The sequence below is a fragment of the Armigeres subalbatus genome, chromosome 3, assembly GCF_024139115.2.
Source record: "Armigeres subalbatus isolate Guangzhou_Male chromosome 3, GZ_Asu_2, whole genome shotgun sequence".
Lineage (NCBI taxonomy): Eukaryota > Metazoa > Arthropoda > Insecta > Diptera > Culicidae > Armigeres > Armigeres subalbatus.
This window is the reverse complement of record NC_085141.1, coordinates 46,919,673-46,946,008: the sequence shown is the minus strand read 5'-3', so window position 1 is coordinate 46,946,008 and position 26,336 is coordinate 46,919,673. Positions and strand designations below refer to the sequence as shown.

The window sequence follows — 26,336 nt, the reverse complement described above, 5'->3', positions numbered from 1 at the left end:
TCCCCACACTGGGACAGAGCCGCCTCGCAGCTTAGTCACAGTTATTAGCCGCGAGGTTTCTAAGCCAGGTTACCATTTTTGCATTCGTATATCATGAGACTAGCACGATGATACTTTTATGCCCAGGGAAGTCGAGACAATTTCCAATTCGAAAATTGCCTAGACCGGCACCGGGGAATGAACCTCCCAACAAACAACGACAAGCTACAAATAAGCATCTAGGTTGAATTATTGTTTATTTGTGATCTTCGTAGCTGAATAAAATGGATGCTGAATAATTCGCTAGACAGATTTCATTTCAGCATTTAATCTAACTAATATTCGACATGGCCTATTTATTTGTTTACTACCTTTATTTGAAGTCGAACTAACGTTTTCGTTTTATCACATTTCAGCATATTGGGGAAGTTTAACAATATGCTGAACTAATGATTTTTAAAGTTCTCTGTTCGACTATGATGTGATGCTCTGAAAGGGTGGTCGAATTGAGTTTGAATAGTAAGTTAATAAGCAAGCATTAGACATCCTTCTTAACCGTTGTCCTTCTTAACCATTGGATTTCACATTTATCTGATCTATCGCACAGTGGTAAAAAACATTATGCTTTTCAGTTTGAAAGAAAATCTGGATTCTTGATCTGAAAAATATGATTTATAGGAAAATAATTGAATCTTTGATGTGTGGAATCCCAATATTATCGCATGGATGTTGATGAAATTGGAGTAATCTTAGCATTTGACAATAATATCGCAACCGTTTTTCGAGAGATTCTGAGGAAGGCCGAATATACATTGATTTTATTTTCATAAATTCATAAATAGCATTGGGGACGGATTTTATTTTATCGTTTATCGACATTATTTCTACGTATTTTTCCTAGTGTGCGATGGTTATGACTGGCTGAACAATGGTTGATAAAAAATCTTGTACAGTTATTAACAAACTGTAGTTTGACAGATCGACTTATTGAATAAGAGTCCAATTATGATTCATATTCAGCAATAAGTTTATTTATGTTATGCATTGAGTGAGCCATATCTAACAAATCAAGGATGGCGCGGATGACAACGTTACCGGCAGATGATCAAATGACAGCAGTTCGAGACCCGATTTAGGAAAATTTTAAAATGATCATATGAAAATAGCAATTACTTTGAAATATGTTCATTGGAGATCTTAATGATGTTACCTTCTATATACCTTCTATATTATTTTCGAAGAATTCACATGTAGCTGAATTGAGGCTTAGTAAAATGCTTATTAAAGGTTTAACGAATCAGTTAATAAAGTTGTTTTTCAAAATGAGATATTAATTGTAGTTGTATAACTTCGCCAAAATTGTGTGAACAAAGCTTGAACAGAAGTTGTGATAAGAAATAGTACAGACATAATTCAACACAGCGCTGAATTAAATCATCACACTGATGTTAGTTCAACTAGTGAATGTTTGTTGGGCTATAGCCACCCTCAGCATAGTCTTGTTTTGCAGCTGCGCGTCTTACCGCACGGCTAAGAAGGTATTTATACATAATCACCTGGAAAGCACCTGTCTAGCATACTGTAATATAGGCATCTAGTAATATAGGCAATTAACTTTGATTATGTACTGAGCTTGAGTGACGATATCTTTTCTCGCTTATGTGGTCGGGATGGGATCTGATGACCAAACTGGCACGATCACACAATCCTACTTCATTTAGCGCAATTGCTGATGAAGCTGTGTGTGGATACCAGACATAACGAAATACTCATCCTACTCGGTTAGCATTGCACAAAAAATGCGTGTGAAAGAGTTGGTTCTAAAAATAGATTGCGAGAGTTCGGCTATTTGCCTGGTGTTGGAAATTTGATCTCATCAGTACACTACTAAAAATCCACACATATTTATTGGCAAAAATCTATAGATTTAACTGTATGATGTATATCAGCGCACACATAACCATTCTCCACGCGAACTACTAATAAAATATATATTCAAAAAAACTTTATGTGTGATCTTGAATTAGCAATTATTTAATTTTTGTGTGGTTCTATCCAGTTTTCCGCGAGTGGTAATGGCTGCCAGCTTGCCTGCGGGTTAGTCTCTGATTTGACGTCTGTGGAGGTCAACTGCACCCACCGTTCGAGCATTTTGATCAATGTGGTATATAAGAAGGCTTGAATTCACTTAATCAGCACCTTCTTATATGCCACATTGGTCAGAATGCTCGGAGCGGTGGGTGCAGTTGACCTCCACAGACGTCAAATCAGAGACTAACCCGCAGGCAAGCTGGCGGCCATTACCGCTCGCGGAAAACTGGATATCGATTATATTTGGGTGGAGCTATTGCAAAAATTTATAACGGCGACACATATATCTTATATAGATATTTTTTGTGGCAGAGTAGACTTCTGAGCTGCGGAGGACGATGGAGGTCCTTCCTGTTTAGCGTACTGGTTTCGTGGGATCAAACCCCACTGAAGGAAGTGGTTACCCGAGCAGAGAATTAAAACAAACTGAAAATTCATTTTGATATTGATACTTTCATTTCTAATATAAAATTGTGGTGACCCTGTGGTCGAATTAATGGTAACCACATCAAAAATAAGAACTGAAAGTTGTATGAAAAATAACAAAATGCTAACATTTCTTGATATCACTGAAAACAAAGAAAAAACTGATTATTGTCGTGACCCGGCCGAGTGTTTCAGACTCAACCATTCGTCACTACAATACTCAGCAAACTGAATGTCACTTCTCTTCTACACGATCATTCTAAAATATTTACACAGTGGATTGAATGCAATTTTCTCGCATTCTAAAACAGTTCGCTACACTTGCGTTACAGTTACAGAAGAGTATATTCTAATTGGAAATTAAGTAATTCAAAAACCACGATAGCCATTCCTGATAGCTTTGTAATCTTGATCTTATACACTACATTCTTTCCTTCCTCTACTCTTAAGGTTTGTAATAAACAAATAATAACTAGATAGCTATATATCCTAGAACCTTGAAGAAATATTCTCGCTATCCATTCCTTCTTCGCTATGCCTGAAGCAACCGAAAAGCAACCGGCTCATAAAACGAGAAAAATCGATAAAGTTCTAAAGCGATTCGCTCCAAATACACTCTAAAAGCGATCATAAACAAACTCACCACAATCACTTCAAATCTAATCCCATTCCAAATCTCATCCAATCCAAATTCAAGTCTAATCCAATCCAAATATGATCATTTTTTATTCTAAATCAAATTTCTATCAAATCTAATTCAATATTTGTATAAAATTAAAATCTATTCTAAACACAATTGAAATCCCATTCGAATCACCCAAATCTATTTAAAATCCAATCCAAATTAAATACAATCAAAATTCTATTCAAATAAAATCCAAACTTATTCTAAATCTTATACAAATCCCATCAAAATTCAATTCAAGTCCAAATTTAATTTAAATATGATCTAATCTCAAATGTAAATCCAATCAAAATCCAATAAAATCCGATGCAAACAAAATCTGAATCAAATTCAAATCAAATACATTCTAAATCACCCGCAAATATAATATTAAATCAAATAATATAAAATATGTGAATTTAATACAACTCTGATCCAAATCCATATCACACCTTACTCAAATTTAACCCAAATTCAAATCCGATTTCGGGTATTTTATGTTTGAATTACATAATGAGTTTTCATTATGATAATACTTATATAGAGCAAAAACAAATGAAATTTTATTAATTTTATATTATTTTGATATTTGGATTATGTAGTGATATCAAAGCCTTCCTTAGCCGTGTGGTAAGTTGCGCGGCTATACAGTAAGACTATGCTGAAGGTGTCAGGCTTCGAGTCTTTTTTTTTTTTTTTCCAAGTTCGTTTATTTGGTAGGCTCAGGCGTGTATAACACTTTACGGAGCCATGGTTCTTTGTGATATATACAATCAATATCATTTTATTATACAGTTAATAATAGAGAGGTAGGAGCCAGCGTACTCGTGGTGACTCGAGGTAAGTTTACAATATTTAAGGATGGACGGGGCTTAGGATTTGGGATAAGGAAATTTCAGCTTCTCATCCGGACATTTGGCGTCAGTGACGATGTGGCGTGTCGTCATGCTCGAGGAATGGTTCGACTGGGAGCATCTTCCGGATGGCAAGAGCTATGGAGCTCTACGGAACAAAAAGGCAGAGACTAAACAAAAAAAACTTTGAAGAAAGAAGAAAAAAACAAAATATTAAATTTTGATGTCAGAAGCACAAAGAAAACTATAAATGGCCTGCATATAGACAACATCACGATCTCCCAAAACACCGCGAACTTCCCTGAAGGGTTGTTTACCTCGGGCCACAAGGGTATCCAATAATTGCTCTCTGGAGGCGTCATTTTCCGAGCAGGACCAAACTACGTGATCGATGTCATCATAATCGGCTCCGCACCTACATAAGTTGCTATCGACAAGGTTTATTCTGTACAGATGTGCGTTTAGTGAATAGTGATTGGACATAAGCCTCGACATCGTGCGAATGAAGCCTCGACTTAAGTCCTCACCTCTGAACCACGCTCGCCCAGAAACTTTTGGAACTATGGAAAATAGCCACCGTCCAAGTTCGTTGTGTGTCCAATTTCTTTGCCAACTTTGAAGAGTACTCTGACTGACTAATGGGGAAAACTCGTTGCTCGAGTATTGTCTATCATAAACTTCACCTTCCTGTGCGCCCACCTTTGCCAGCGAGTCTGCCTTCTCATTGCCGTAGATTGAGCAGTGAGATGGGACCCAAACAAAGGTAATCTTGAATGATCTTTCGACCAAAACACGCATCTGCTCTCTTATGTTTGTAAGAAAGTAAGATGCGTGCTTAACAGGTTTCATCGACCGGAGTGCCTCGATAGAACTAAGACTATCCGAGAAGATGAAATAATGGTCTACGGGCTGATTGGAAATTATCCCCAAAGCGAAGTTAATTGCTGCCAGCTCAGCAACATAAACCGAACACGGTTCCTGAAGTTGCCGGAAGGTGGTTGAAGTTACATTGAAAACACCGAAGCCAGTGGATCCGTTAATGCGAGAACCATCAGTGAAATATCTGTTGATGCAATTGACATGTTCATATTCTTCTGAAAAAAGGGAGGGAATAGATAGTTGTCGAAGATGATCTGGTATTCCTTGAATAGCGTATTTCATGGACAGATCGTATTCAATTGAGGAACTGTCGTTGGTGAAGTGAACTCGAGGTGGATTATAACACGGAAGACAAAGATCTGAAGAAATGTAGTTGAGATAGACTCTAAGGAATCTTGAACGACAAGTCAGTTCAAGCATTTTATCGAAGTTATCTAAGACAAGTGTGTTACTTGTTCCACATTTGACGAGTATTCTAAGTGAGAGCTCCCAGTAACGGTGCTTTAAAGGAGTGACTCCAGCAAGCACCTCCAGGCTCATGTTATGCGTTGAATGCATGCAGCCAAGGGCAATACGCAAACAACGATACTGAATTCGTTCCAATTTGATCAGGTGGCAATCAGCTGCTGAGAGGAAGCAGAAAGAGCCATACTCTAAAACAGAGAGAATAGTCGTTCTATAGAGTTTGATGAGGTCTTCCGGGTGAGCACTCCACCAGGTTCCGGAGATAGAACGTAGAAAATGGATCCTTTTCCGGCATTTTTGTATCAAATACTCAAAATGGAGTTTCCATGTGCATTTAGAATCAAACACGACCCCAAGGTATTTAGAAGATAAAGATTGGTTGATGTCATCATTCAACAGTTTTAGTGTCAGTTGAGCTGGGTACCGCTTCCTAGTAAACACAACCAACTGAGTTTTTTGCGGTGAAAACTCGATCCCTAGATGTCTGGCCCAAACAGTCAGATTATCTAGGGTATTTTGCAATGGTCCTTGCAAGACAGCTGCACATGGACCTCTTAGAGAGACCACGGCATCATCTGCAAGTTGTCTGAGCGTGCATTGTCCTTCCAAACAATTGTCAATATCTTTAACATAGAAATTATAAAGCAAGGGACTTAAACATGATCCTTGGGGAAGGCCCATGTAGCTATTTCTGGAAGTTGTCAGAGTGCCGAGTGTGAAGTTCATTTGTTTTTCTGACAACAAATTATACAAGAAATTGTTCAAAATAACGGGTAATCCACTACTGTGCAGATTGTCTGACAGTACTTCTTATTATTATTATTTATTCAGACTAAGGCCGAAGTGGCCTGTGCGGTATATAAGAGTCTTCTCCATTCGGCTCGGTCCATGGCTACACGCCGCCAACCACGTAGTCTTCGGAGGGTCCGTAAATCATTTTCCACCTGATCGATCTACCTTGCCTGCTGCGCACCTCGCCTTCTGCCCATCGAATCGTTGTCGAGAACCATTTTAACCAGGTTATTGTCCGACATAATAGTTACATGCCCGGCCCACCGCAGTCGTCCGATTTTCGCGGTGTGAACGATGGATGGTTCTCCCAATAGCTGATGCAATTCGTGGTTCATTCGCCTCCTCCACGTACCGTCCGCCATCTGCACCCCACCATAGATGGTACGCAGCACTTTCCTTTCGAAAACTCCAAGTGCGCGTTGGTCCTCCACGAGCATCGTCCAGGTCTCGTGTCCGTAGAGGACTACCGGTCTAATTAGCGTTTTGTAGATTGTCAGTTTGGTACGGCGGCGAACTCTATTCGATCGGAGCGTCTTGCGGAGTCCAAAGTACGTACGATTTCCAGCCACTATGCGTCTCCGAATTTCTCTGCTGGTGTCATTTTCGGCAGTCACCAGTGAGCCCAAGTACACAAATTCTTCTACCACCTCGATTTCGTCACCACCGATGCAAACTCGCGGTGGGTGGCTCACATTGTCTTCTCTTGAACCTCTGCCTATCATGTACTTCGTCTTCGACGTGTTGATGACTAGTCCGATCCGCTTAGCTTCCCTCTTCAGTCTGATGTAGGCTTCCTCCATCTTCTCAAAGTTACGTGCCATAATATCTATGTCGTCAGCGAAACCAAATAGCTGAACGGACTTATTGAAAATTGTACCACTCGTGTTAATCCCTGCTCTTCGTATTACCCCTTCCAAAGCGATGTTGAATAGCAAACACGAAAGACCATCACCTTGCCGTAACCCTCTGCGGGTTTCGAAGGGACTCGAGAATGCCCTGAAACTCGAACTACGCACATCACCCGATCCATCGTCGCTTTGATCAACCGTGTCAGTTTATCCGGAAAACCGTGTTCGTGCATTAGCTGCCATAGCTGGTCCCGATCGATTGTATCATATGCGGCTTTGAAGTCGATGAATAGATGATGTGTGGGCACGTTGTATTCGCGCCAGTACTTGGCGAATTGCGAACACCTGGTCTGTGGTGGAGCGTTCGCCCATAAAACCCGCCTGGTACTGTCCCACGAACTCCCTTGCATTTGGTGCTAGTCGACGGCATAAAATTTGGAAGAGTACCTTGAAGGCGGCGTTCAGCAATGTGATTGCGCGGTAGTTGCTACAATCCAGCTTATCGCCCTTTTGTAAATGGGACACACGACACTTTCCATCCACTCCTGCGGCAAAACTTCCTCCTCCCAAATCTTGGTAATGACCCAGTGCGGCCCTCTAGCCAGTACCTCACCACCGTGTTTAAATAGCTCTCCTGGTAGTTGGTCAACCCCGGGGGCTTTGTTGTTCTTCAGCCGGCCAATCTCCTCCTGGATTTCCTGGAGATCCGGAGCCGGTAGAATTATGTCCTGACAGTACTTCTATGGAAACTGAATCAAAAGCGCCCTTAATATCCAAGAATACTGAAGCCAATTGCTCCTTGTGCGCAAAGGCCAGCTGAATATCTGAAGAGAGCAACGCTAGACAATCGTTTGTTCCTTTCCCTTTTCGAAATCCAAACTGAGTATTTGAGAGTAATGCATTTTGTTCGACCCAATGGTCGCCTCTTGAAAGGATCATTTTTTCCAATAACTTTCTCATGCATGATAGCATGGCAATCGGTCGGTATGAATTGTGATTAGACGCTGGTTTCCAGGCTTTTGAATAGCTATTACTTTGACCTGTCGCCATTCAGGTGGCACAATGTTGTACTCCATGAAACAGTTGTACAGGTCAAGTAATCGTCTTTTGCGATATCTGGGAGGTTTTTAAGAAGATTGAATTTGATGTTATCGCATCCCGGAGCAGAGTTATTCGATGAAAGAAGAGACATAGAAAGTTCCAGCATTGTGAATGGTCCACCCAAAGAACCGGGATCAGTGACTGATTCTCGAAATAGCGGTTCTGCTGGTACGGAATCTGGGCAGACCTTTTTTGCGAAGTTGAATATCCATCGATTGGAGTATTCTTCACTCTCATTGTTGGAAATGCGGTTCCGCATGTTACGAGCCGTTTTCCAAAGTGTTGTCATTGAGGTTTCTCGTGATAGTCCCTCGACAAAACGTCGCCAGTAGCTACGTTTTTTTGCCTTGAGAAGATTTTTGAGTTTTCTTTCGAGCCTCAAATACTCTTCAAAAGCTCTGACCTTCCGTGTTTACGGAAGGCCTTGAAGGCATCAGATTTCTCAGAATACAACTTAGTACATTCTTCATCCCATCCAGGAGTGGCTGGTCTTCTGATGACAGATGTACTTGGAACGCGTCGTTTCTGAGCTTCTAGTGCGCTTTTTTGAATCAACTCAATAAGGAATCGATATTCATCCAAAGGTGGAAGAGTATCAGTTGAGTCAATACCAATACCACCGATGCAAATGTTTGCCAGTCAATGTTCTTCGTGAAATCGAAAGGAACATTAACTGGCTCAGATTGTTGATAGCCACTCTTAATTGTGGTGACTATCGGCATATGGTCACTACCATGGGGATCTTGAATTACCTTCCACGTGCAATCTAATGATAGTGAATTTGAACATAAAGACAGATCAATACGGCTTTGTTGGCCATTTGGTCCTATTCGAGTTACTTCACCAGTGTTCAAAATATTCAAATTGAAATCGTCACACAAATCATAGAAAATAGGCGCTCTATAATCGTCATACGTTTCGCCCCATCCAATACCATGTGCGTTCATATCACCCAATATCAATACTGGAGATGATAGGAGGAGACTGCGCTCCAAAAATGTCGACGATTAATAGAGGCATTTGGAGGAATGTACACTGAAGCTATGCAAAGATCTTTATTCTTCACATTTACTTGGCATGCGACGATTTCTAAGCCGGGAACAGTCGGAATGGGAATTCTGTAGAAGGAGTAGCATTTTTTGATCCCCAAAAGAACGCCACCATAATGATCATTCCGATCTTGGCGAATAATATTAAAATCGTGGAAGTTGATTTCATCTTCAGAAGAAAGCCATGTTTCACAGAGTGCAAATATATCGCAATCGGAATTGCGAATCAAAAACTTGAACACGTCTAATTTGTTTTTCAGACTATGACAGTTCCACTGCAGCACAGTGATTGTATCTTGTATGGCCGTATTATCCATCGAAAGATACAATTTCTGCAAGAAGGGGCCATGAAACAGTCAATTGCTTCAGATAACTTTCCACTGTTGGTATAAAAAGGTCAATGATAGGCCTCAATGAATTCGGAATATTGAATAAATTCAAAAAACGGTCCACAAGGTCCTTAAAGGAGATCAATCCTCGCTTGGACGGAATACTTTTACTAGAAGTGCGAATTACTTTTTTTCTTTCGTTGATTCTCCTAGCCGGATGTCGAAACATCGGATTTTGGCAATGGCGGGAATGCCTTACTGCAACTAGGATCAAAAGAAGCAGTAGGGACAGGTTGCTTCGGGATTTTAAATAAACCCCCATTACCTTCAGATTTTGCCAAGCTTTTATGGATGATTTTTGTTCTCTTGCGGCGCGATCCCGGGGAAGACGGTTGCTTCCTCTTTTCGGGCACGTGTACCTCCGCAGGATCATCCATATCGGCTGCGTCAGAGTCCAATTCATCAATGGATATGGAATCATAATAATCACTTACACGAACGGTGGCTGAAATAGCAGTCGATGCAGTGGCTGTGGCGGATGTGTCTTGCGACTTAACCATTTCCGCATACGACTGCTTGGAGCGCTGTACCAACGAGCGCTTCACTTTTTGGGTGCTCTTTTTGTACACCGGGCATTCCTGCAAACCATGAGGAGGATTCAAACCACAATAAGCACATTTTGTTGCCTGTTGCTGGCAGGACTCCTCCCGATGCCTTTCAGAACATTTGCCACAACGTGGTTTGTTGTCACAAAACTCGGCAGTGTGACCAAGTTGTTTGCAATTGGTACAATTAAATACCCTTGGCACAAAAAGACGCACCGGAAATAGCATGTTTTCAATATCAACATATTTTGGGAGCATCGAACCGGTGAACGTCACCCGAAGCTAACCTGACTTGGAATATACCTTTTTTCCATCTACCGTGGCTGCTGAATGCAATTCCTTGCAGTCCAGAATATCCACGGTAGACTCCATTGCATTCTTTAGGCGGCCTTTTCCCGCAAGTACATCCTTGCAAGTCAGGCTCGCTGCGTTTATCACACCTTCAATTTCGACCTCCCGCGAGGGGACATAAACCATATATTCAACATTGTACGCCCTGTCGCCAGCAATTTCATTCGCCACCTGGTATGTAGGTGCGGTGATGCGTAGTTTGTTCCTGTTGATCTGGCTAAAATCAAGCTTCGGAAAACGACGCGTCAAATCTCGTTTAATGCCGAGAAAATCTAGACTTTTTACTATAGATAGTGGAATATATAGATGAGCGAAGATAAATCCTCTGTCTCCAAACGAACTGTCAAACGTGTCTCCAAACGAGCATGACGTCACTATTTCAATGGAAACGTTAAGGGCTGTGACGTCATATGCGCGTGTGCACGGGCAAAAAAATCGACTCAGCCATGCTTTCGCTCATCTATAGATTCTACTATCTATACTTTTTACTTTCTGCCGAAAGTAAACAACCCAAGGCCCAGGCGAAGCCGCATGGTACAATCGAGTGCGCCCTCCATCTTTAGCAGGCACATTGCCTTCTCCTGTCTCGGCCTCCATTCTCACCCCGCAAGGTGGAAGGATAATTTTGCTTATACTAACTTAAAACTAATAGCAAATTAGAAAAAAAAACTTAAAAAAACTAATTTGATTAATTCTAAGCAGTCCCACTCTGTATCAAACAGAAGGGAGAACAATAAAAAGTTTTGCCACTTATCTGCCCCTGCTGCTGTAGGTAGCAGCAGTAACAATAGCCTGCTTCACTGGCGTCGCCAGAAGCAGCTACTTCACTCGCCGACAGCGATCGCCTTGGATCCGTAGGTAAGAGCACCACACAATAGCCTTTTCACTACCGAACACAATCCGCGATGAGACACAGCACACACGTCTGGCTCGTTCGAACTATCGGCACGGAATGGCTTCGAGTCTTGGTCCGGTCTAGGACATTTTCTGGTTGAAAATCTTCTCAACTTCTCTTGGCATAAAAATATCATCGTGTATACAAATGCAAAAAAAATGCAATTAAACATGTGATTACTTTATTTCTTTAGTGAAATTTCATAAGTGTTCATAATCTAGTTCTAACAAGCCTTTCGAAAGATAATTATAAGACAAATCGCCAGTTATGATTACCTAATTTGATATCTTTTTGTTAACCGTTAAAACGACCAATAACAAAACGTATAGCAGAAAATTCTTACTGTGACATCAAATAGAAAACTTTTCCTGCTATCGGTGAGATCAAATCGAAAACTAATTTTGATGTTGGTTCCGATAACGAAATAAGTACACACTTTGATGTCATATCATACAATTGAGATCAAAATATGTAATCAACCATGATGATTCATATTTGAAAACTAATTATGATTTCAATTTGATGTCAAAATCAAAATATGTTTGTCAACATCATACCATGATCACTGACAGAAAACATTACTTGCTGTATGAATGAACATTAATGTTGCGATATAATTTCGCTAGGTTTAATTCAATAATAGGAACGCTCTAAGAGGTTACGATTTGTACGTTACATTGTATAGAAAGTATGAATATGAGTAGTGCAATAATGAGCACAGTGAACCTGGTATGTAGTGATAACCAAAAGATTAGCTGTGCCATCGGGATCGTGGAAATTGTTCTATTAAAATAGTAAGAATTCGTTAAACACTGGATCCGGCGCTAGCCGATGCCAACCAAGTTTGCCGAGTAGGAGTTGGAGTAAGAGTACTTATGGATGCACTGAAAAAAATGTAAGAATTACAACTAGAATTGTTATGAATTGTTTGGTAATACATTATCTTTAGCTTTAGCTGATCAGACAAATCAACGTATTTTAATCTGCTGAAAAAAGTTCAGTTCTCAACCACAAGCTCCAAAATCTCTCGGCAACAATTAATGTAAATCAACAGTAAAATATGTCGGGTAGTACGTTATCGGATAGAGTTAGCAGATATGCCAACGAGCCACAAAATGTTGAGAATAGATGCAAAGATAATACCATTGACAGGTCCAGAGTGACGGCATGGCACTTCGATGAGAGCGTGAGCGCAGGAGAGTGCTTTCTCGCGTACCAGGACCAGTACGGTATAAGAAAACGTTGCATACACACTTAAATTAGTAACCCATATGAAAGTATTAAATTGAAACCTAAATTATAAGAAAAGTTATTTAAGCGATTTCGTTATTAGATCGCCAGGCTGTCGGTAAAATCGATGACCCAATATCATTTCCTAGGCCTATTGATGGTGTCAAGAGATTGTCACTCAAAGACTGATACCAAGATTTATTAAAACTAATAACTGTTACCATTTTTTTATTTTTAAGTTATTAGTCAAAACATTATTCCAGAGCATTAGACAAGATTTTCAATACGCTTGTTTATTACCTGCATTGTCTGTAAGTGTTGTTTTCTAGAGATACACATAGTACAGCATAAGAAGTTTTATTTTTAACTTTTCTCTTTAAGACAAAAAAAAACGTTCAAAAAATTGTATGTGTTAAATTAGGAGTAAGGATTGTTCAGTATTATGAAAAAAGAATAAGACCAAAGATGCTGTTAACACATGAGGAATAGAGTAGAAAAAATATTAAAAAATGAATCTTAGAATACAATTTGTTTAAAAAAAAAGAAAAAATTAAGAAGTATTACGAAGTAATCTTTCTATGCCATATCATGTGTATCCGTAAAAGGACACCATCCATTTTCTTCTTTTTCAACCATGCACGGATTAGTCTATTTTGTTTTATCGTGTAAACCCTCAATTATTTCTCAATCACGCTCTCAAGCTTCAGTTCCACCGTTCAACCTATGCATTGGAGTGACTGTATTGTAAGAGATTGTAAGCACTGTGTTATTCCTCGTCTATAAACAAATCTATATATGTACCTACGTGAAAGTAGTCAGAAGCAAATATTAAAGAACTACCTCTATTGGTTTCTAGTTTGCTAATAGGTATCTGGTCGTTAGTGTTTTTCATAATACATATGATAGTTTGGTTACATTTTTTTTATTGGTCAACTGTCGTGATAAACTGTGATAAATATCTATCCAATAGTGGAACAAACTAATTCTTTGCCAGAAAGCACTCATAGGGCAATGTCAACTAATCATCCCCAAACCAGAGAAAGTCCGGGGACCTTCACTAGCAATTTCAAATTTATTTACGATATTCCGCTGATGGAGAGGAAACGCTTGGCAAACCTTCTAGACCAGGATGCTAAATGGGTCGGATTGGCGCTGCGACAAATGGGCTACAGTGCAGACGATGTTGAGGTAGGTGGATTTCCAAATGATGGGTATTTCCCAGTAACGTGTCATGCGTCGAATTTCCAGTTTTTAATTAAATCTTGTATTCAAGAGCATTAGACGGTGTTGCTGCCAAACGGGCCAATCCGCTGCCGATCAGCTGCTTGTAAAATGGGGCAATTTGAACCACACGATTGTGGAACTGTTTGTTGTCCTCTGCAGGTAATATATACACTTTGTAACTTATTACTGATTTGTTATATGTACTTCAAACCAGCACAAGTTGTTCAATCAATTATTAATGTTCTAGAGAAAGCATCTTACCTGCCATGGAGGTAATTAAACGGTTCGTAGAACCAAAGTATCACATCCTAATGAAGAAACCCGTAGCGAGCGATTCGTGCAAAGTGATGAACGGCCCTCCAGCGACGAACGGAAATCCAATTCAGGAATGCACGACCGATGGAAACTCGGAGAGTGCCCAACAGAAGGCCGATTTCGCACAAAAGGTGTCACCGCCTGCTGCTCCGGCCATTATGGTAGTTGACGCACCCCCAGTTCCTGCGGCAGCACCAGTGCCATTCCCCGGACTTCTTTACCCCGGCATCAGACGTTCCCCGTCGGATCAAATCGCGGCCGCAGTGGGCGGGCTGCCGCAGTTTAGCGGCGATGAACTGCGGGAAGCGACCAAGAATTGGCACACGAGCAACGAACTTGGCAAAGGGGGCTTCGGTGTAGTTTACAAAGGCTATTTTAAGCAAACTTATGTAGCGATCAAGAAAATCAAAGGCATCACTACGGAATCGGCGCGGACTGAACTGCGGCAGAGTCTGAACGAATTGAAGTACTTGAACGCATGTCGACACGACAATGTTGTCTCGCTATTAGGATACAGTTTGGATTGTAAGTACTGATGACAAAGCAAACAGCCTGCCAACAATTTGCAATCAAATATACATTTAATAGAATGTACGTAGATATACTGATGTTAGGCTATGTCATACAATATTTTATAATGTCGATATTTTTAATAACGGGTTATTCAGTCCATAGTTTGAGTACTGCATCTAAAAACTTAAATGAAAGATAGAGAGTACAAGTTATGTGCGCACAGTTAGGCATATAATAAGGGGTCTGCTTTGAAGTTCAATTTACTATTTATTTTAAATTTTTGTACCAAATTTAGTTCTCAAACAATAATATAATAATAATACTACAGCATGGAAATTATTTCAGGCAGATAGCTACTTTCTGTAAGTTGTACGAGTTTATTCAATTTTGTATTTCCTTAACTGCGCAAAGTATGGTGCGTGCACGGTACTATTTCAGAAGAAATTAAAAATCATTTAGGTTGAACATAGTTCGCCAATTTTTCAGTAGAATCATCCAAAAAGTTATTGTTGTCTAAATTTATATGGCAATGCTTCTTAAAAAATTACACAAATAATTTAATATATTTTCAATATCTAAAATTTCAGATGGTGAGCCTTGTCTAGTGTACCAATATATGCCCGGTGGATCGTTGGATGTGAAATTGTTCCCCAAAAGCAGCGCTATTCCGGTGTTGACGATCGAAGATCGCATCAAGGTAGCAAAAGGGACCGCCAGGTAAGTGTACTATTTCGGTTGTTTACTGACAACGGCAATGTAGCAAAATGCCCCACATCGGGGCACTGGTTGCGATACCAAAAATGAACCGCCGTCCGGTGACCGTTTGAGTAGTTCCGCATTTTGTAACTGCTGAGCCGAGGTTGAGGGTCCCGAGTAGGTCTCGTATATAGGTCTGCTACTGGCGGAAGCCGTCATTTCCGTACCTAAACTTGGCTATAAAACACAAAGTTATCGATTGAAAAATATATTACAGTCTAGTATAAGTTAATTATTACCATTAAATGAGTAGAATTCAAAACATATCCAGGAGGTGGTGTTTGGTCGAACGGAGGTAAAAGAGTTCCTTCCTCGCAATTCCTTCCCAGATAGAACAAAAAATCATTTCTCAGGCGGACCTCCTCCAAAGATTGGTTAGCTGTAGACAGTTTATGTATCCAAGCTTCTACTGTGCGTCGATTTTCGAAATTGAGATTTCGCATTGCTCTACGAACTTCGTACAATAAATAGTTGAAATCATAGTTCAAATCCTTCAATAACTCCTCCATTGTATTGGTCATATTGGCACAAAAAAAAAACAAATTTTGTAAATGACAGTCTATTTGTGATTATACTATCAGTAGGGTTACTTGGATTTCGGGGTGTTAGAAGTGTAAAAGAAAAGGAAAAGACGACCAGATTCAGAAAATTTGAAACGTTGTGGCATTTTTGGCGAACTGGCACCAAACCGCCATTGCATGAGTATTAGGGTGGTTCAAAAAATCGATTTTGCTCCACAGTGCTCATCTGATTCTTTACCATGTTCTGAGTGTCCTCTGAAAATTTGAGCTCATTTGGATGAAAACTGATTTAGCACAAGCCGTTTCAGGTTTGCATGCAAATTACCGTGCTGTGCCCTTATTCCGTTCACCTAAGACAATGCGCTATGTCTAAAAGCTCTAAAAAACAGCCGTTTAGTATTTTGAAGCTGCAATTTCGCTACATATTATCATTTGCTATATACAATTGAAAATAAAATATGTTGGGATGCATTCATAGACTTAGGTTCGCATAGTGAGAACAAACTTGAGCAATTCTGTGGTCCTAATTCCAATCATCTGAAATGGCATTGTTCCTAATTCCGTTCATTCGTGTTCCTAATTCCAATCACCCGAAAAACATTTGATTTCTTGGAGATGCTAATACCAGACATCATTTTTCTCACAAATCCATCTTTTCATTTATTATAATATTGCAAATTAAAAGCTTAAAATGTAATTTCCTTCCAAATTAAAAAAAAAACAATGAATAATATTTCCTTGGTATAGCCAAGTTGACTGTTTTTTCGTTTGTTTCACTTACCATTCGAGATATATTCAACATGAACATTGATGCTAGCTGCCCAGTTGCATTAGGTACCACAGAAAAGGATATATACGATTCCTTATCGGAGTTTTACACCTTATCCTCAACGTAATTTTGACTAGAGCCTGGATACTAGGCCTTTAATTCTAACCTGAACCTTCCAAAGCAATGTTTCTGTTTGGAATTGTTCGTACCACTGTTTCGTTCAAATTGAATATAAAGTTCCGGTTGTTTAAAGTACCGGATAACCCTACTTCTACGAAGTATTAACGGATTTTGGTAAAACATAACCTTATTAGCAGCTCAGAGAAGGCAGTTTTTTTTAGTAGAAATTCGCCAAGAAATTTCCGGATAAAGCTTTTAAACCAGAAAGCCACCATTATGGATTGTGCTGTTTAAAATTGTCCGTATTTTCCGGAAACCCTTTCGTAACATTGTCCAGCATTCACTTTATAAATCATCATTAAATCATAACTGATAACTGAAAAACCTGTATTTTCCCGGCACGAGTTGAAAAAGGTCCCATAACCTGTCGTTAACGGAATTCCTTTCGGTCTGCCTGCTTGCGGGATAGAATTTCATATGTTCACCATTCATATGGCTTCATGTACGATGTACCTTTTCTTGCTCATAGATTTTATTCTCAAACACAGAATTTTCGGAATCCATCCTCCAAACCCAATGAACGGAATAAGGAACGAGTAGATTTAGATGTACCCTTATTCCGGTCAAGATATTTTACACTTTTCAGCATTTTCTATCGGGAAAATACAGGCAACAATTTGGTAATACGCTATAATGTTACCTGTTTTGTTTTGTTATGCTGCTGTGTTCGAAATCCAGGGCAAATTTTTACTTAAAAATGCTTAAATATTATGACAGACGTTCTTAACAAGTGGGTTAATGGAAACAGTCAAAATGGCGCTCGTAGTGACGACCAACAAATTTTGTTTAAATTTTCACTATTATTCGCTAAAAATGACGCTGGTTTTCATTTCATTTCATGCATACATAACCATAGAAAAATACAAGGATATTTTTCTGTTGTTTTTAGACAAAAACTCTTTATTATTTATCATTTTGTCTTGCGTGAACGGAATTAGGCGCTGATTGGAATAAGGGCACAGCACGGTAGTATGGGGAAAATATTTTTTTCATTATACTGTTGATGACGTTTACCCATCAAGCGCATATTAAAAGAAAACCTACATAGCTAAAAGGAATACTCAACAGCTTTCACTCAGTGAAAACCGCATCTCAATTAATCGTTCCAATAATTAGTATTCGAATTTAATCTATACCGTGGTTTTCTGGAGCTAATTGCATAACTCATCAACAGGCAACATTGCTGCTCGTGGCGCGAAAGATAGCACACACAAATTCAGGCTACTATGTTGCACTGCATATTTCAGTGATGCCCTCAAAGAAGTTTAACGATCATGACTAAAGATTCGCAACCTGTCTTAAAATCGATTACTAATTATTGGGACGATTAACCAACATGCGGTTTTCGTTGGGTGAAAGCTGTTGAGTATCCCTTTTAGCTATGTAGGTTTTCTTTTAACCTGCGCTTAATGGGGAAACGTCATTAACAGTATAGTGATAACATAAATTTCCCCATACTTATTTGCATGCAAACTTGAAACGGCTTGTGCTAAATCAGTTTTCATCCAAATGAGCTCAAATTTTCAGAGGACACTCAGAACATGGTAAAGAATCAAATGAGCACTGCCGTTGGACGCATAAATGTCACATGTTACATTTTAACATTTTTGAGATTTTGATGTCTAACGTCATAATTTGATACGTATTTTTGAAATATTTTGTCAGAACAGAGGTTTTATTCTAGAAAACTCGAAAAAATCTGAAGTCAATTTGTCACATTCGAACAAATGAACGCATACTTGTCACACTGGGATGAATGGACGCACATTTGTCACACTAAAAAAAGAGATATGTATAAAAATCACGCAAAAAAACACAGCACTGCGTGATGTGTCCTGAGGACTGTTCATAAAATATACCATGATTTTACGGCCATCTACAGTCCACGTGGATAGTTTAGAAGGGTGGCTGGTAATTATGCAAGGTCTTTCCCTACTTTCAGAATTTATATGGACGGTTGTCCATGAAAAAAGAGAGGAGGTATTATATTATGATATGGAAATGCTAATATCATCTTCCAAACTTGGACGTACATGTTCATGATAGAATTAGAGGCGAAAGTATAGAATTGATAGTTCCGTTAGGATACGGCAGGCATGAAGAATGTTTTTATAGAAGTCGATTTGAAAGCGAGCGGAGGGCAATATTTGTGATGGCACATATCACACGACCTTCCTTCTGCCAAGCTCCCTCCCCCTTCATAACTTAGCAAAAACAGCTAAGGATTTTGTTGTCTGTGAGACCATTAACTGACTCGGACCAAATGCACGTAGACAATGGGAATGTTCATATGTAGAGGCCAACAGGTGCAAAACTCTCATTGAAGACCAGCACCCTTTACGAGAAAATAATGCTCTTGCTAACCTAGAAAATAAGTTCTTATAAATAATAGAGAACTTTTTGTAAATGCACAGAAAAACTGCTTCACCTGCTAGCACTTTGTAACCATCATCTCGAAAAGACAGTCGTGATTCCTTTGGACGTTGAAGATGTAGTGCATGTCCTTGTCCTTGAAACTACGCCACTGCCGCTAAGAACCGGTTGGTCAACCTCTGGGACCGGTAATGGAACGTTTGCCGGCTCCGCAAACGGAAAACGATCACCTGTGTCATTTTTTAAATCGAACCCGAGGAAGTCCTGTTCCGATTTCGTGCCACTGGATTATCTGTATTGGATATTCCATTTCCGGTTCCACTTCTACCGACAGGGAAAAATCACACCAAAGAAATACAATTGTCGCTCGCGAAATGTAAAAACAAATTAACAACAACTATCTCTCAGTTCACGGTGTGACAAATATGCGTACATTTTTCGCCTGGCCAGTGAATTTCGCGGCATAAGTGTCACATTCGGGTTTTGATTGGAAAAACGTGGAAAAAATAGTTATTTTTGGCAATGTTTAAGTCTGGCTCAACGAATATAAATATTCTTCTATAGTTTATTGCGTAATAGTCAATAAAAAAGCGAAATTTTGCGATAATAGGATGAATGCATTTTGAAACTTCAAATGCGTTTTTCACATTTTTCTCGTTTGTAACATGTGACATTTATGCGTCCGACGGCAGTGTGGAGCAAAATCGATTTTTTGAACCACCCTAATGAGTATGTATTTTATGTGGCAAAGTACAATGGATACACTATGTCCAGGGAGTCGAAAATGTATCCCACCCGAAGTCATCCTTCTTCTTCTTCTTATTGGAAGTCATCCTAAACCGGACTGAAAATCAAACTTTCCTTCTCCGGATTGGCAATCTTAAGCATTTGCTCGCAAGGATAACTGGAAACCGTTATCTATTATACTATAGAATTCAAGACAATCCAATTTGACAGCACAAATATTCAAGATCTACCCAACATTTCAGGGGTCTCCAATACCTCCACACCTTCGCGCAGAAACCGGTAATCCACGGAGACATCAAACCAGGCAATATTCTGCTAGGTAGCAATAATGAACCGAAAATCGGTGACTTTGGCCTAACACGAGAGCTGGCGGTTAGCGATTCCAGTATGAAGGTCTCCCGCGTGTACGGTACTCGCCCGTACATTCCACCGGAGTTCATCTCGCAGCGGCAGCTGAGCACCAAGGTGGACAGTTACAGCTACGGGTTGGTCCTGTACGAGATTTTCACCGGGCAGCGAGTGTACGACGATAAGCGAGTGCCGAAGCATCTGAAAGCCGTCATTACATCAGCGATGCAGTCCAACGCGGATATACGCCAGCTGATGGATCCAGTTCTGTGGCGATCGGCCGATGTCCGAACCGTACCCAGCTGTACAATGCTGTTGAAGACGGGGTTGTTTTGCACAGCAGATGAACCGGATAGGCGGAAAGAAATGGTGGAGGTGTATAAATCGTTAGTGGAGTTCTTTGGCGAATAAGAACAACTAAATTGTTGCTTTTTTTAATTGTTAAGGATGGCTTGGGTTATCACTGAACAGATTTTATTATACATTCAAAGACTAAATTTCTTTAAATATGACTTCTTTGAAATAGAACAAAAGAACATTAGACCAAATCTTATTTTCTTCTTCTTTTGACGTTGGACAACGTCTTACCCGAAAGTACTGGATGTGAAATAAGAATTTAAAATTGGGGACCATCACGAAATCATGTAAGATTTTAAGCGTTAAGGTTAAGGTGGATTGAGTACCCAAAACAAAACTGCGGCATCTTGAACTTTCTCAAAGGTTGCCAAAATCTAACAAGATTTTTTCTGATAATAGAAACTCTAACCGCTTTCACTCTGCCAAACATTATATCGAGTGACTTTACGCAGCATGCGTGAAATAAGGGCAGTCGGGGCAATATGAGCCACCCTCATTTTGAGTCTATTGACAAGTTTTATCATGTAAAAGTTATATGATCTTTAAGAGGATGCTCCACATATGCATCAACGTGAAAACCGCATTAAAATTCAATTCAAACATAAAAATATACTTGAAAATGTAAATTTGCACTGCATAGGCAAAATTATTATAAGATTTCAAGTTTATAAATAAGGTTTTGACACAAAACTGATTAAAATACAGGTCAAAAATACACCACAATCAAAAGATATATTAAAATTGAATATTGTGCACACATGTTTATATTGATACAAATCTGAATTTATCATCAAACTTTTTTTTTCCCAAAACCAGCCTCTATGGGGCAATATGGGCATACCTGCATAGAACAAGATATCTGGCCTTAAAATGCGAATAAGTTCAAATTTCAGTATTCAAATACAAGAATATTATCAAATATGTAAGATTCATTACGAAAAATTACAACAGCGCATTACTGCGATAGAAACAGAAAGAATGACCATTGACCAATTGAAATGTGGCTGTTCAAACGGTGAAAAGTGGCAAATCAGTTCAGTCCGCTGTTGTGCAATTTTTTCATTTTATTTGGTATGGAATACTCACAACTGTTGTAGGAATATCATATTCTTCTATATTACGATACTTTTTTCGCCTAAATAAAGGTTTTGGAAGGGTGGCCCATACTGCCCCAAATAGTCGGGAACACACATTGAAATCAATACATTTTCAAAAGTGCATTCCAACAATTTCCAAACGCATTTTTCGTCATTCATCGACGAAATATGAAAGGTAACATTCTCTAGTATAAGTCAACTACATTTGAACGATGCTTTTTTGAGCTTTTCAGCGCTTTTCGGAACGATTTCCTTAGGTGGCCCATATTGCCCCGATCACCCCTAATAATAAAAAACGACAGTTGGGCATTGCTTCCGTATTGAGTGGTGTGCCATTGAAAACGCGAGCATTTGTGAGTTTGGATTCCGTAAGGAGTGTCCTTAAACGGGGCGAAGACGAATGCCACGATGCCTGTGAAAGATTCGAATGGTCAGCTACTGACCGATCCAACTGACTGGCGAGCACTTTGAAAAGCTTTTTTAAGTAACCAGCTAAGTTGCTATTCCTCGGCATGATCTGCCTAGGATCCGACGTATACATTGGATCAATACTGAACCTCCATGACTGCTAGAAATTCAAACGGCCATCCAAAGCATGAAATCGAACAAAGCCCCTGGGGTCGATCGCATATCAGCCGAGATGCTCTTAGCTGACCCGCTCAACCCGCTGACCACTCTCAACTACTGCATCGTTTATTTTGTAATATCTGGCATCTGGGACACCGCAACTTTCCCTGTCAATTGAATGCAGCGTATCTTAGTAAAGGCGTAAAGGTGCAAAAAAGGTTGGCCTAACTGTATGCGATAACTGATGACGAGGCATTAGGTTGCTTTATAACGTTCTCACAGTTGAATGCAATCCTAGCCTAGATGTAGAAGAAGATCGCTACCACTCCCTTCCGGCAGCAGGCCTTATTACATGCCGAAAGATTCTGTGTGGATCTTATTATCACTTTCCACATCAGTCTGGAGCAGGTCAACTAATTCCAAGAGTCCTTGGGTCGTTACAATTTTGATAACAATCATGAGAAATAAAAAAAAGAATCTATCACAGTTTTGAGGGAAATTTTATTCAATTTTTTCATCTGTAAGTATTTTCAACTTAAATTTTGGATTAATTTATGTGTGCGTAAAGAAATCAAATAATAATTTCGCAAAGAAATCAAATTGCAATTTTACTCCTCAATCATTTTTGAACTGTGAAACGCAGGCGCAGTTTTATTTTATTTGAAAAGAAGGGAGATGAGTGCCATAAATTTATAGTTATTTGAATTCTTGTTCGACAGTGTGTAATATGCATAATACCTATCCATTGTCGATATCTATCCTAACGTAGTCCTATCGATCTTACGTCTCACGTGACACGCAATACGCAACCGCGCCAACGCGGCATTAGGGGAATTGTGGGTAAAATGAACAGGGGGGGTAATATGAACAGGTTATCGTTTTACGGAAATATTGGTTTAATTCGGTACAAAATATAGCAGCACCCTTCTGTCTATGTATTTCTAACTATTTGAATCACCCTACAGCGATCGAGAACTGCCAAACGTGAAAAAATAAACAAAACCACAATACAGCCAGCCGGTTATACGCGTAATGTAAAATTTTATTTACAGAAAGTAAGGTTTTTGTGCACCTTCCAAGTGAAATAACATTTAAAGTGTGTTAAACCGTGTAATCTGAGCTATTTTTAAGGATATAACGTGAACAGTAAGTTTTTTAAATAACAAATACTTCCTATATTAGTATTTCAACCTAGTTGTTGAGTTGGGGGTAAAATGAACAGCTATTGATGGGGGTAATATGAACACCGTGAAACATTTAATAACACAGATTCATTTTATCTTCAGATGCCACGTGTTTACAAACGAAAAACCGAGAGGCAGAGTTGGACGGAAAGCCAAATGCTCGAGGCAAAGCGTGCGGTTGATTGTGGTGTCTCGGTACGAGCTGCTGCAAAAATGTACCAGATTCCAAGAATCACTCTGGCCCGCTGGCTTAAGCGCCCGGTGGTAAAGAAACGCTTGGGGTCGAAAAAGGTCGTCTTTACGGAAAGCCAGGAAACTGAACTGGTACAACATTTGTTAGATTTGGAGTCCAGGTTCTACGGGGTTACGATGCGAGACGTGCAGAAGCTGGCTTACGAACTAGCCGAGAAAAACTCACTGCAGCATCCGTTCAATCACAAACGCAAAATGGCAGGAATAAACTGGTTGGATGCTTTTCTGAAACGTAATCCGATACTTTCTGCAACATCTGCGGCTCGTGCAAGAGAGTTTAATAAACCATCGGTAAATGTCTTTTATGATCTTCTTCAAAGAACAAAAGACGCAGTTCCCGATGTCACGCATATTTATCGCTGACGAGACTGGAATCAGTACGGCGGTTCAGTATTTTAAAATTTTGTTACTACGTAAAAAACACGTTTATATTTTAACAGGTACCACCGAAAAAGCTCAAGGTTGCTGCTATGAAGGGCAAGAAACAAGTAGGATCAATCACCTCTGGCGAAAGAGGAGTACTGACTACGGCCATAATGTGCATGTCGGCTACAGGACAACATCTTCCACCGTTTATGATTTTCCCCCGTGTTCGCATGCATGACGGTCTCAAAAAAGGAGCACCGAATGGAACAAAGTTTTGCTGCAATCCATCCGGCTACGTGAACAGTGAAATCCTTCTTGATTGGTTGGATCACTTCATCGTACACGTCAGCCCATCGAAGGAAAATCCTGCGCTCCTCATAATAGACGGCCACAGCTCCCATACGAAAAAAATATGTTTTCTGCAAGAACTCGTGCAAATTTCATCGACAATCTCGTGTTACCACCCCACTGCAGCAATAAAATTCAGCCATTAGATGTGGCGTTCATGGGGCCTTTCAAATCCTACTACGCACAAACCTCAGAGGAGTTCATGCGTCGTTTTCCGGGACGAGTGATCACCTTTTACGATGTCTCTGAACTGATGGGAGAAGCTTTTCTCAAAGCCGCTTCTGCTAGTGTGGCAGTAAGCGGTTTTCGGAAGACTGGTATTTGGCCGTTTAACAGGCAGATCTTCAGCGACCAGGACTTTGCCCCCTCAGAAGTTGGATATCAACCGAAACTATAACTGAACTATAACAGAATACTGTAACGAACCCGATGATAGTTGACGCATCCACAGTGCAACATGTTGAAATTCCGGTTGATTCGGCCATCACAACTGGTCTTATTAGGAGCCAAGCTGATCCAGATGGGCTTTCAATGATTCAAGCAAATATAGAAGAAGCTGATGCAGATTTGGTTACACCGGTGTGTGACACTTCTGTAAACTCAACATTCATTACCGTTTCATCTCAGGATCCAGAGCTCGTCGATACAGACCCGGCTTGCGAAATTTTTCCGGTCTCATCGTTTGATGTAACACCGGCGCAAATTTTACCTTTGCCAAAAATGTCTTTTCCTAGGGTAACGAAGCGGAAGCGCAAATCGGAAAAGGCAGTCGAAATAACTACAGATGAATATCAACAAGGATTAGCCACATCTGAAGCAGCAAAAGCTATAAAATCGATTACTAAGGGCAAAAAATCATCGAAAAAACGAACTAAGAAGGATCAGTCTGAGGAAATACTCGAAGACACCTTATGTGAACTATGCGGTGCTTGCTTTTCCAGATCGGTCGACGGTTTTGGATGGATCAAGTGCCTGCGCTGTTTGCTATGGTTCCATGCCGATTGCAGCAAAGATGATATGTTGGTTTGCCGCTTGTGTATTTAATTGATTATCTACTATTCGTAGTATACACTGATTGACAGAACTGTTTTTTTTTAATTTCGTTTGACTAATGAATTGTTATTGTTATTTCAATTTTATGAATGAATAAAGGCCATGGTAATGTTACACTAAAGTTTTTTATTACCCTTCCCTAAATTTTATATGAGACGATTATATAAGTCCTCACTCCCCACACTTTGAACTTTTTCCTTCAAACATAGCTATTAAGGAGGGGTATAATTTCATGGCTAATTACATCCAAAATATCCCTTATGACACATAAGCTGTATAATAAGCATATTATAACCAGTTATCTAACACTGCTAAGACAATAATTTTAAATAGTGTTCATTTTACCCCCAGTATCTGTTCGTATTACCCCCTCTGTATGTTCATTTTACCCCCACTGTGTATGTCCATACTACCCCCACTATATGTTCATTTTACCCACATGTTTGAGATTGCATCCATCAAGGATGACTTTTGAAATAAGATAAAAATCAATATTTTATGCTTTATATCATACAATTTGGCATCATACTTCATGAAAAATTAATCCTATTTTGATTGTGTGACACTAATTATGTACTAAATTGATTCTAAAAGTAAAAAATAACAAAATTGCTTATGGTGTTCATATTCCCCCCAATTCCCCTATTTGAATTGAGCATCGGTAGGCCATGACTAGACTAACACGTTTGCAAAGCAACCAGTTTTCCCTCTGATTAGTTACGAACGATGGATGGTTCTCCCAACAGCTGCTGCAACTCGTGGTTCAATCGCCTCCTCCACGTACCGTCCGCCATCTGCACCCCACCAT

General features: G+C 39.7%; 2 protein-coding genes across 2 annotated transcripts; one reads left to right on the top strand and one right to left on the bottom strand.

The window, feature by feature from the left end:
* Nucleotides 1-13,293: 13,293 nt before the first annotated feature.
* LOC134219724 (serine/threonine-protein kinase pelle-like) lies at nt 13,294-20,842 on the top strand. Its single transcript, XM_062698562.1, has 5 exons — nt 13,294-13,746; nt 13,832-13,941; nt 14,030-14,622; nt 15,198-15,327; nt 20,199-20,842. The coding sequence occupies exons 1-5, from the start codon at nt 13,570-13,572 to the stop codon at nt 20,713-20,715; spliced, it is 1,527 nt and encodes a 508-aa protein (XP_062554546.1). The 5' UTR covers nt 13,294-13,569; the 3' UTR covers nt 20,716-20,842.
* Nucleotides 15,323-15,926, bottom strand: LOC134219725 (uncharacterized). Its single transcript, XM_062698563.1, has 2 exons — nt 15,606-15,926; nt 15,323-15,543 (listed from the first exon to the last, which is right to left on the bottom strand). Exons 1-2 carry the CDS (start codon nt 15,885-15,887, stop codon nt 15,337-15,339), a joined length of 489 nt encoding a protein of 162 aa, XP_062554547.1. The 5' UTR covers nt 15,888-15,926; the 3' UTR covers nt 15,323-15,336.
* Nucleotides 20,843-26,336: the final 5,494 nt, after the last annotated feature.

Coding starts and splice junctions, on each gene's coding strand:
- LOC134219725 (XM_062698563.1), bottom strand. CDS start 15,887: ATGACCAATACAATGGAGGAGTTATTGAAGGATTTGAACTATGATTTC. Junction 15,544..15,605: donor TGAATTCTACTCATTTAATG/GTAATAATTAAC, acceptor TGTGTTTTATAG/CCAAGTTTAGGTACGGAAAT.
- LOC134219724 (XM_062698562.1), top strand. CDS start 13,570: ATGTCAACTAATCATCCCCAAACCAGAGAAAGTCCGGGGACCTTCACT. Junction 13,747..13,831: donor ACAGTGCAGACGATGTTGAG/GTAGGTGGATTT, acceptor CTTGTATTCAAG/AGCATTAGACGGTGTTGCTG. Junction 13,942..14,029: donor CTGTTTGTTGTCCTCTGCAG/GTAATATATACA, acceptor TTAATGTTCTAG/AGAAAGCATCTTACCTGCCA.